Source organism: Teleopsis dalmanni, chromosome 2 (assembly GCF_002237135.1).
Source record: "Teleopsis dalmanni isolate 2A chromosome 2, ASM223713v2, whole genome shotgun sequence".
Classification (NCBI taxonomy): domain Eukaryota; kingdom Metazoa; phylum Arthropoda; class Insecta; order Diptera; family Diopsidae; genus Teleopsis; species Teleopsis dalmanni.
In genome coordinates this window covers 53,539,590-53,551,793 of record NC_051847.1, presented here as the reverse complement: position 1 = coordinate 53,551,793, position 12,204 = coordinate 53,539,590, and the positions used below count along the sequence as shown (strand labels likewise).

The 12,204-nt window shown below is 26.9% G+C and overlaps 1 protein-coding gene across 1 annotated transcript; it reads left to right on the top strand.

The window, feature by feature from the left end:
• Positions 1-5,705: 5,705 nt before the first annotated feature.
• Positions 5,706-7,478, top strand: LOC119674563 (pH-sensitive chloride channel 2-like). Its single transcript, XM_038085706.1, has one exon. The coding sequence runs from the start codon at positions 5,706-5,708 to the stop codon at positions 7,476-7,478; it is 1,773 nt and encodes a 590-aa protein (XP_037941634.1).
• Positions 7,479-12,204: the final 4,726 nt, after the last annotated feature.

Genomic DNA, 12,204 nt, shown 5'->3' with positions numbered 1-12,204 from the left:
AAAGGTATATACGTATATAATGTATATTAGGTATCTAATTATGGTTTATTTTGATAGATAAGGAAATGATGTTATGTACACAGGTCATTAATAAATTTAAATAATACAAATATGCAATATTTTCGTAGATTTTTAAAACGCAATTATTTGTTATAAATAAATGTTGATATTTTAAAGTTGCTGACCGATGTTATTAATATGATAACTATCAGACAAATGTTTTTAAATCAAATTCAAATATCTAAAACCCCAATAAAAAGATTTAAAACTACGTGAAAGTAATTTTATTACTTCTTTTCAAACAATGACATTAAAAAAGTAAATTCGGCTTAAATGATATAAATTATCACATGAAACGAATGAAATGAAATATGATCATAAACATTATCATATAGAATAAAAGAAATGTTATATTGTTTTAAACGTGCATAGCTCAGAAATAGATTTACATAATTTTGAAGTGGCAATTATTTCTTAAAAATATATAGGTAGTATTAAATTCAAAGAACGATCAAAATCAAATACGATCAAGGAAAATAAACTGATAATATTTAAGATATAAACAAAATCCAAAAAATTATACAAATATACTAATATACTAATATACAAATATACTAAATTTACACATTTTCTTTAATACTTAACAAAATTTATAATATAATTTATAAATATTTTTGATACATCTTTTATATATATATAGGGCAAAAGGGGAAACTAATTTCATTTACCTGATATATGACTTAAAACAGAGAAATCGAAAAACACGTAAGGTTATGCATTCTTTATTATCTGAACTGGATGATTCAATATAACTTCGTCCCCAACTTTCTCTTATGTTAGAGACAAAAATATGGCGTATGGAGTGTTTAAAAACAATTCCTAAAAACTTAAAGTAGTAATAAATATTGTATAACAATGTAGTAAGTCATGAGACCTAAAAACTGAAAAATCAAAAACAAAATGAACCAACCTGGTATTTAGCACGATGAGAGCTGTATCAGATCGGTAAGGAAAGTGGCCCAAGGAACTTAAAATTTTTTTTAGCCAGTGGAGGACATTGATATATTAGGTGCAGTACAGTTTCACTTTCAACCGCAAAGCCCCAACTCCGATAAAAGTCAATATAGAGTAATCCCAGTCTCATAGTATATCTTTCTAGTACGCATTGACTTGTCAGCACCCATACCGTAGTGCAGATTATATTTTACTTGAAGCACCTAATTGGTATCTTTCATCTTCTTTTAACATATCTGCCCAAATTTATTAAGCAACAGTCGCATAACTTAACTAGAACTTAACTGACTAGTCATTATATTAATACAACAGTTACATAAACCTATGATTCTTATATAAAAACATTTTATTTCCGAGTTCTAAGTGATCTATGTGGAAAGTATTTAAACAGTAAAGGTAAAGGTAACTTTTTAATATATGTATGTAAAATTCTAAATTTAAAGTGTCCAAATTATAAATTTTTAATTGATATTTCTTTTACGATTTTAAAACATTAAAAAAATTTTGTGTAGATTTTTGAAAAATAATTTTTTTTAAGATTTAACAAAAAATTTAAGAATTGTCCAAATAACAACAAATTTTAGGCTCTCACAGCATTTTCTTTTTGTATATTTTGGCATATTTTTTACTTTATAAACTTTACGAGCTGTGAAATTGTTAAAAAAAAAAAAATTCTGAAAATAATAAAAAATTTCTTGAAATGTGCAATCCTGCAAAATTCCTTACGAAATTTGAAATATTCAAACGCTTTTATTCCTTACAGAACTCCTCGAGCATTAAATAGTTTTTCACCTCAGCCACAAAAGAAATATAATCTCAAAAAAAAAAAAAAAATACTGTGCCGCCTGCTCCAGAGCTGTTAAAGGATTTATTATCGTCGGTGAAAGTAGAGCACATACAGAAGAAACAGAGAAATTCTTAAGTTCTCCATTTTATGTGCAGATTGTAAGTTCATCGATGTGTCAAAGTGTAAAATTTATGAAATGAATAATCTTCTTCTTCGAGTTTTTCGTTCTATAAAGTATTTCTAGGAATTTTTTGGCGCAGCACTTGAAATACAATAACATTCTTTTATGTTTTTATTGTTACATCTTTTATATGACCTATTTTTAAGCATTAGAATAAATATCGTAACAAAAATACGAAAATTTCCTTAATGCAAAATTAAATTTAAATGTAATATTAATAAATAAGACTTATATTAAGAAACGACAGTCAAACAAACAAAAAGATAAGTAAATATGAAGCTAGAGTTAAATAGATGGCAGGTGAAAATTAAGTGCACAATTACAGGATGAGTTATCGAAATAAAATCATCAACAGTTTACACTAATAATTAAATACATTTTTTAGTGATACAATTATAGATCAAAAATGTCAGACTGCAAATGTTTTCTGCCACGAAATTCAATTCATATCAGTTCAAAAATAACCCTTTCACTGCAATCATGCATGCAATCAATGCTCTTCTTTTTCTTTAATCGCCAAATCTCTTAAAAGAATGTAAACCATCAAATATTCGTTTTTAGACCAACCCGCCTCAAATCCGTAGAAATTCCGTAGCTAGGAATTGTACCTTTACCGGTTTTTTTGTTAATTTCATTTAGCACCATTAGTTGGGGTAACTCATACTTATGATATAAATCGTCCTACTAAATTAAATTGATATAAATTACAAAGCAGGGGTTTATTTAAAATTTAAAATTCAAGAATAAAATGCGCAACCCGACTGAACAAGTAATATTAAAAAAGTGAAAATTGTTCCAGAAATCCTCTGTACAAACATTTTAAATTTTTAAAGTTATTAAAGATTAATACGGCGTTTACATTGGCCGGAAATGGCTCATTTTGAATGACTCATTTGAAAGTGTTTACATTCGTTGTATTTCATTCGTTCTCATGGTAACAATTCAAACTGAAATAAAACTACTAAACATTTGTTTATCTTTTTTTGTAAATATGTCAAAACAGCTTTTACAAACTGTCAAAATGCCATGAAGAGCTTTCATTTAGGGTATGTTCAATAGATTCCTTTGCATTTGGAACATATGTGGAATGCATTCGAACGTCATTCATACAGAATGTGAGAAAATTGCTCATTTTGTGCTTAAAATTTTATATGCAAAAGAATGAGCCATTCGATACTCATTTTCGATTTTTGACCAAAATGAGCCATTTTCGGCCAATGTAAACGCCGTATAATTCATTTAGTTAAAATAAACTCTGTATTGAGATTATAGTCATAAATATACATGATTATAAAACATAAGTAGGTATTATTTAAATATTGTATTCAATAATTTTAGTCATAAAAGTACAATATTCCTAATATTTTTTTATATGTTATTTTTTTTTATACCATACATTTTAACTTCAATATCGTATTTTGTAGTATTAAATGGTATTTAAAAATGACTTATAATAAATGCTTTTTATGCGAAATAATTATAAATAATCTACATAATATCCAAGTGTCGCATATACAAAAAAAAAAACAATATACAAGTAAATAACAAATGAGCAATTATTTTATCTAATGAAATCGAAACTAAAAAGTGTTTTGCTGAAACAGGTGAAATGAGTAATATTTTAAACTAAATCATTTTATTTTTTGAATACCGAATAGTGCATTGAATTTCAAACACCAAAAATACCAACGAAATGACTTTCACTTACAAAAATCTACTCGTAATGTACTAAACTCGTAATTTACTAAAATCTTCATATCACGGATTCTTAACCTTAGTCTACAAACTAAATTCTATTTTTAAAAGTCATTAATTAACTATATCTCTTAAATACCATAGAAGTGATGTAAGAATATATAAAAATTATAGCAGGCATACAAAAGAGCTGAAAAGTGATTATAGTGATAAAAGCGGTAATTAATTAATATTAATACGTTGGGTAATTTCACCGGTAGTCACTGCTATTGTAAGTCATGTCAATTTCATAGGGATAAATAGGTGTGGAAAATGTTCAGAAAATACAAGTACTCAATGACAGCAAAAGGAAATGTACAATCTGTAGACATAAGTAAATATTTTGAATTTATTAAAAAACCTAAAAATCTTAATTTTGTATGGGACGATACAATAATTAGTAAAGAAAAATTTATAAAAAATTAATTATGCCTGCCATTAACATTAACTCTCTCAAACTAATTTGCAGTTCTCAAGGAAAAATTCATTTTTTTTTCATAAAAAGTCTATTATTTTGACTATTTTATTTTATCGGAATATAATAAAAATTTATAAACTTTGTTATAAAAAAATTAAATGGTCGTTGTTATGGATCAAAAGTAGTAGTCGCGGACATTCTTAACGTGACGCATTACAATAGAACGACCACTTCAATTATATATATATATATATATATTATATGTAAATTATATGTATATTATATTTCTAGTAAGGATTTCATAAAGGAAATACACATAAAGACCACACAACTCCTAACTAAGACAATTGATTTCATTAACAGTTCTAATAACTTTCAATATATTAACTGTATCCAGTCTAGCTAGTTTTTTTTAAGACAAAAATTATCCCTGAAAACTGTGAAACGTCAAAGTAAATATTCCACAGTTGCTTTAAAATAATAATATTATTCTAAATATTATAGTGTACTTCATTAAGAAAGTTCATATTGCAGGGACTTGGCTGATTGAACGGAAGATAGTTCAAAACAGTATAATGCACCCTTTATGATATAATTTTCATGGCTTCCGTTATTATAAAAACCCTCAATCTTTAGCAGATCTTCGAACCGGAATCGAACCGAAAACCGAAAAAACAATATTTTTGTCAAAGCGAACAGAACAAATTTATATTTTTTTTTGAACCGGAGCGGAAAAAATTCCGATTCGAAGCCCTGATCTTTATTCACACCTTCCAAAAATTTTTAGAGAAATATATTTCTACGTATTTTAGTAAATAGTGAAAATATTTACTATTGATATAACTGATTAATGTTTTGCAAATGTTAAATTACATTGCAAAAATTATAATAATGTGTTGCAAAAAGAGTTATTATAGTTTTTTATTATTTCAAGTTGAATTTTTTTTTTAATTATAAATTATCTTCCAGCAATTTTTTTCATATATTTCAAGTTACATACATACATATCGTATAGTGCACGTTTAGTCGAATGTATTATTTTTAGCATTACAAAGTTTTAAATAAGTACAAAAAAGAAATTATTTATAATATTTCGTTTTGATAGTATTAAAAAAATGATAAGCCTTTCATACTACCAATTCATTTTCAATTATATATAGCATAAGATTTTATCAAAAAATGTTTTTCAATGAATTAACGAAAAAGTGCTTCATCAAAATTTTGACTTAAACAAATACTTTTTATTGAAGTGGAAGACAAATGATATTTAGATTTAATACCTTTCACTTATATTAAACATATATACTATTCTTTTGTTTAACGATTTATCTAATAGATAACAATATCTACAAAAAAATTTTCAATTAAACATTGCAATATGAAAAATTAGTTTAAAATGAATGGTCTATTTAAAAATATTTCGGAATTAATTTTAGTTAGTGAATTTAATACAAAATTAAATGACTAAGTTCAATTGTTAGTACCGACAACGCAATGCATTCTCATATTTAGTATTAAAAGAATTAATAAAATATTATAAAAAATAAATATTTAATTTATAAAAATAAAAAATGTTTTTACGTTTAATTTTTTCGTGTCTTATATTGCTGCCAAAATTACATACCATTGACTCACAAACAACAAATACTACAGAAGGAGCTTTAAGTATCTTAGGAACCATCAATCCAAATCAAAACTTATTAAACATTTGCAATGAAAATAATGCTACGCCTTTATGGAATAACTCTACAGCGTATCAATTTACTTCTACAGTATACATGAGCAGTGAAACTGATATTAAATCGTCAGATGTTAATAAGTTACAAACTGAAACTAATTTCAATGTAACACAAATATATTACAACCGATGCAACAAATTATCAGATCTGTCAAACTATACACAAACTCAAATAATTGATACATTAACTGCAAATTGCCGATATGATCGTTTGGAACGTCCACCGACGCTAGTAAATGGAACAGTAACGAATGATCCAACTGAAGTTTTTATAAATGCATATGTAAATAGTATTGAATCGACCGATTCCGATAATTTGCAGTTTACAATGTTTGCGACATTATATATCATGTATAATGACACCCGACTGTGTTTTGAGGAATTAACCACAGACCCTTCAGACTACATAACTGGTAGCACAGAACTATATACACGTATATGGGTACCAAGTATAACACTCAGAAATCAAAAAGACTCCAATATCTTAAGCGGTCTCGATAATAATATACGCATTATTATTACTCCAAGTGGTACAGTGATTTTAGCTACTAATGTACTAGTGACTTTATTTTGCTCAACGACTTGGGGAAAATTTCCTTATGATGTAGAAAACTGTACTGCAGTCTTTCAGAGTTGGATGTATAATACAAATCAGTTAATACTACACTGGCAACAAAATCAAACTATTATTTATAGTGACCAAATGAAACTGTTGGATTATACCCTAATGTCGACGGCAACTACAGAAGGCCTAATAGCGCAGAACCCTGTGAGCTCATTTTATACAAGCTTTTCTAGTAATTACAGTACACTTCAATTTACTATTCAAATTTCACAAAGTTTGGGTTATTATTTTTTGGATTACTTTTTGCCTTCTATAATTATTGTGGCGATCGGTTGGACATCGTGTTGGTTACGTGCTGATCAAACACCTGCACGAACCATGCTTGGCACAAGTACTTTGTTAACTTTCATAACACTTACTTCTTCAATGCAGAGTAGTCAACTTAAAACTAAATATCTAAGTTTATTTGAAATTTGGTTTGTAGTCTGCACATTATTTATAGTGTCTGGCTTAGTTGAGTTCGCATTTTCTAACACAGTTTTCCGGCGTAGACGTAACCTGGAGTTGAAACGTCTTAAAAGCAAATACATACTTAAATCTACACTCACCCATAGAAAAAATCGTTGTCAATCAGAAAAACACATTACTACATCACAATATAATTCTTCAGAACCAACAGTTAAGGTTCTGAAATGCATGTCACTCGAAATGCCATCTAATATCTCCGAAAGTGAATCAAACTTAAATTATTACACCACACAGACCAGTAACAGCACCATTAGCATTGAAGACAATGCAGTAAACAATATTAACTTAGACCCAGAATTATGCTGCGGTGAGGAAATTTCTAATGATAAGGAAAGCAATAATGAAAATAGTTTGGGTGATAATGACTCTCTGGAAAGCTTGGATAATAAACCATGGGCTCAAATGACACCAGAGGAAGCGTCAGCATGGTTAGATCGCAGAGCAAGATTTCTGTTACCTATATCATTTCTACTGTTCAATGCAATATTTTGGCTTGTTGTTTTTTGTGTGTAAAGTTATATATAGAATTTAAAATAAAATAAATTATTTATTAAAAAAAACGAATCTGGTATTTATGATTTAAATTTTGTATTTTAATATTGCAATTTGCAACATAACCAAAGAAATGTGTTGATATATTTGTTATTGTAAATTGTTAGTCTGGAAAGCACGAAATTTCAAATTTCAAAAGATTTCATAATCTAATTACTTTACACAATTTAGTTACCTCCATATTAAAAAGACTAGAATAAGTATATTCTCAATAGATCAGAATAAAATACATATGAAAATATTAGACAATAAATATAGTCAATGTGAAGGAAACAAATACCTTAACAATATAATGGACGTGTGCGAGTTAGGCTAAGTTGCGTTCTAAATGAGGGAAATTCTAAGTTGTGCCGATAATGTAGTGATGTGTCGATACGTGTTCATAAATGGCTAAATGTGTGCAGTGCAAAGAATCTCAAAAAATCTCCCATTTGGTTTAGCATCATTTTAGTCTAACTCGCACACGTCCAATATAATGTTATATAATATAATACATATAAAATAATATAACATAATATAATGTTATATAATATAATACAAATACTTTGGCCGTGTGCGAGTTCGAGTAAATTGATGGTAAATTGAGTAAATAGTAAATTATGTCGGTATGGCAGCGAATGTTGGTATTTACCAGGATTTCGAGTAGGGTAAATAAGATAAAAATTAGGTAAATTAGGTGTTACTATTGTGAAAATTTTATGAGTTGTTTAATAAATAAATAAATAAGTTTGAAAACTTTTAACCAACAATAATAAATAAGTGTAATAAATAATTATTTAGATAAGTGCAGTACAAAAAATCCCGAGGAAATTTTAATTTGTTTTACCTCAATTTACTTGAACTCGCACACGGCTTAAGTAACCTCAGATTTACCAATCGAAAATGGCATAAGTTCATGTTAGACTGCAATATCTTAAAAAAAAGAAAAAGGACAAAATTTTAAGTAATTATAATATCTTTTTATTACTTTGAGTACATAATAAAGTTAACGTAATTTACTCAAAATATAAATCCAATATATGTTTTTTAAGTTATTTAAAGCCTAGCAATATAAAAAATCAAATTTCTAATTTATTGAAGTATATTTAGATTAAATGCTTTTATGTGTTGGGTCTGGTATTCAAAATGGTTACAATTCCAAATCGGACATGTGCTCTCCCATATTGAGTAATTAATTAAACGCTTTTTTCATTTGAATTTATACGTCATTTTATTTTTACTTATTTTAAGTTCATTAATTGTATAGAAAAAATCAGGAGTTTTCGTTTTATTTCTTTGTAATTGCAGTTTCAGCACTTTTTCCAAATTAGTAAATGTTTAAGGTTAAAGGGGGCGTATACGTGACTCTTGTTTTATTCACAAAACAATTGCCAGGATTGTGTTACCAAACTTTTTATGTACCTTTTTTGTGTTTAATTACATTTTAGGTTTTATTTTAAAAACGTGATTTAATGTATGTTTTAATTGTTTTTATGTTTCGAATAAAATTTCGAATACTTTAATTGGAATTTGATTTTAAAACAAATATACTCTTCATTCATGTTACCCATTAAATTTTGAATACATTAGGTCTTTTTGACTTTTTAGCAGATATTTAAAAAAACAGACAGTAAAATGAATATATACTCATATTTCATCAGTCGATTCTATTTGTGGCAACTTTATTTGATAAAGATTTATTAAAAATATAGACATATTTGAGATGTTATACTATTGCACTGAAAAAAAACTTTTTTGCTGTTTTTGGAAGAGATAAGAAGCTGATACTTCATCTCTCATGACCAATCAGCAAATAAAAGTATTTCTTTATAAGAACTTCTAACTTTTCCATTTGTTTATAACAAAGCTACACATATGTCTAGTTGGGAACTAACTACAATTATTTTTAGAAGTAATATAAAATATATTCTATATATGACTTGTCTGCAAATCAATCCAAAGTTGGAATATATATATTAACAAAAAAAGTTTCATTATAATTTTTTTCATTTTATATTATTTAAACACTTATTTTTATGTAGAAGCTATTTGAGCAAGTGCACTTGTGCACTTTTACTCTCTATTAACTCGAGGTATCTTCAAAATCTCTCTCTAAGCTTTTACTGGGTTAATATTTATCACTTCATCAGACTAAGCAATAATTTACCCTAGATCTACATACCCCCCCGAGGAGCCTGTAACCATTCTGAGATTCGATAACGCGGTGTTGGTAAGTCTGTCAGTTTTCGCAAATAATTTCAGAGCTCTATCCTTTATGTATTTTCGGATCAATCTTGTGGTCCCTGCGGATGTCATTCGTCCTAATGTACCATGTTACTTTGAAAAGTCTTCTAAGAGCCTGACTTTGTGCAATTTCTAGCTGCGAATAGTAGTGTTTGAAGTTTTGCTAAACGTTACACATCCATATAGAAGTTATTACGGACGAATTATTTGATTATATATCATCTTCCTGTTCTTAGTATTGAGATTTTCATTTCTGAATAGCGGTTGGAGGTGATGAAGAATTTTGGCACAGCTAATTCTTTTCAATTAAACATGTTTAAGCCATTTGAATCGTTTGTCCAACGTGATGCCAAAATATTTAACGCTATCCTCCCAGTTAATTACCATATCTTCCAAATTAAACTAGTTTCTTATAGTAATACCGCAAATTCGTTATATTATATTAAACAAGAAAATACAATTCCAAATGTTTTTTGATATTTTTTGTGTTGATCCTAAACACGTATAAAGAAATACTGGGTATTGCTGCTCTAACAAATACTATTTGTCATGCAACAATCCAACAATCATTTCAGTCTAAAAGGCCATTGATCTATTTTTTAAAATTCCTTATGTTTATTTGATTTTATGTCATTCTTTTACTACAAAGTTACTCTAATATAGAAGTAGAAGTAGGGAGATGATGATCTAAAAATTTATCAGGATTTCAAAAGTTTCAACATTCCTACATTTCTAAATCTTAACTTATGGAATAGATAGATAGAATAGAATTCTTATAGATACATACATATATAAGCTGTAATTAAACCTACATATTTGATAAGTTCCTTAAACGTGAGAAAGCGAAAAAAATTTATAAAACTAATTTAACGAAATTGCTTTCAAGAATTTTGCGCTTTTTACAAGACGTTTATGAATTTTTACTATGAAGTAAAATGTTTGACCTATAAAACGATAGAATGTAATTTTAAAAAATAAGAAATTTTAAAATAAAAGGTTTCTTTGAATTTCTATTATTTATACATTTTAGTTAAAAATGCATTCTATATCAGAGTAAATGAAAAGAAATATATTCTAACAGAAAACTAAAAAGAAAAAGAAATAGAAGTATTTATGGCTTAACTTTGTTTTGAAATGTCGTAATTTGTAACTGGAGACCTCTTTAACTTTGTAACTAGCTAAAATTATTTATAATTTATTTACCTATTATATACTCCAAAAATGGAGAACTTAAATACGTTTAAGTATTTAAAGTGAAAAAGAAAACGCCTATGGAAAGTAAAACATATATTTTGTTTAGACAGAATTTAAGAATACATATGGTATGGTAAAATTAAAAGTAAGACGGATTAGAATTTTTATAGTTTTCGTTTACATTGCTTATCAATAGTTTACATTGCTATTGATATATAACATCAGAGACCGTAACAGTTATCAGAAAAAAAATCAACTTATAACTTCTATCATTCGCATTTTAAAATAAAATTCCAAAAATAATAATTATATTTGCTTTATATTATATTTTTCAGAAATAATTATTATTATGTGCCTTTTATTTTTTCACGCACAAATAACTCCTACCTACTGTTTTTTTATTTTAAAATGTACAAATAACTATTATTTTTGCTTTAAAAATAAAAATCAAAAACAACTTTTATTTTTGAAAACAAAATAAAACTCACACGGTGATATTTTTAGAAACAAAAATATAAAACGCGTTAGTTCTGTTTGAAATTTCATATAAAATCTATTAAAGTTATATTAAGAATGAATGTTCGTAAGTATATACTTAAGAGTTTAGGCAACTTTTTGTTTTTATTTTTAACAGAACATGAGTTCGATTTCTGAAATTTGCAGTCTCAAAAAATTATTTACGAATAATTAAATATAAGAATTATTTCTAAAACCACTGATGATGAGTATTTGGCAATACTCGAAACAGCTGTATCGTCAGCCAAAAATTCAATTAATTAAAATAATATAAAAAAGAATTTTTGTTGTTCTAGTTTACTACTTTTCAAACACCTCTGCAAAGAGGCTACATAGTATCAATAGTTACAACAAAAAAATTAAAATTTTAAATAACTAGCAACTTCCACGCATCTTAGGAATGGGTTTTTAAACATTCCTTAGATTGAGAAAAAGCTGAAAATGAAGATGTTTTTATTTCTGGAGTAAACCACCGACGATTATCGAAATATTGAACTTGTTAATAAATTTAAATAAAGTTTATAAGTGATTATAACCAAAGTGTTTTGTTTTTAATAAAAATAAAATTATAAGGCCAAAATAAGGCCCGCCAAAAAAAATTTTTAAAATAAAATAATTGTTTGAAGAGTAATTTACAATGATTTTTAATTATTTCAGTATAAGAATTTATTGTTATCTGTTTTGACATATCGCTTATCTAGCTAATTACTTTCGGTTTCACTCATATTTTTAAGCACAAAAGGATTTGAAATTC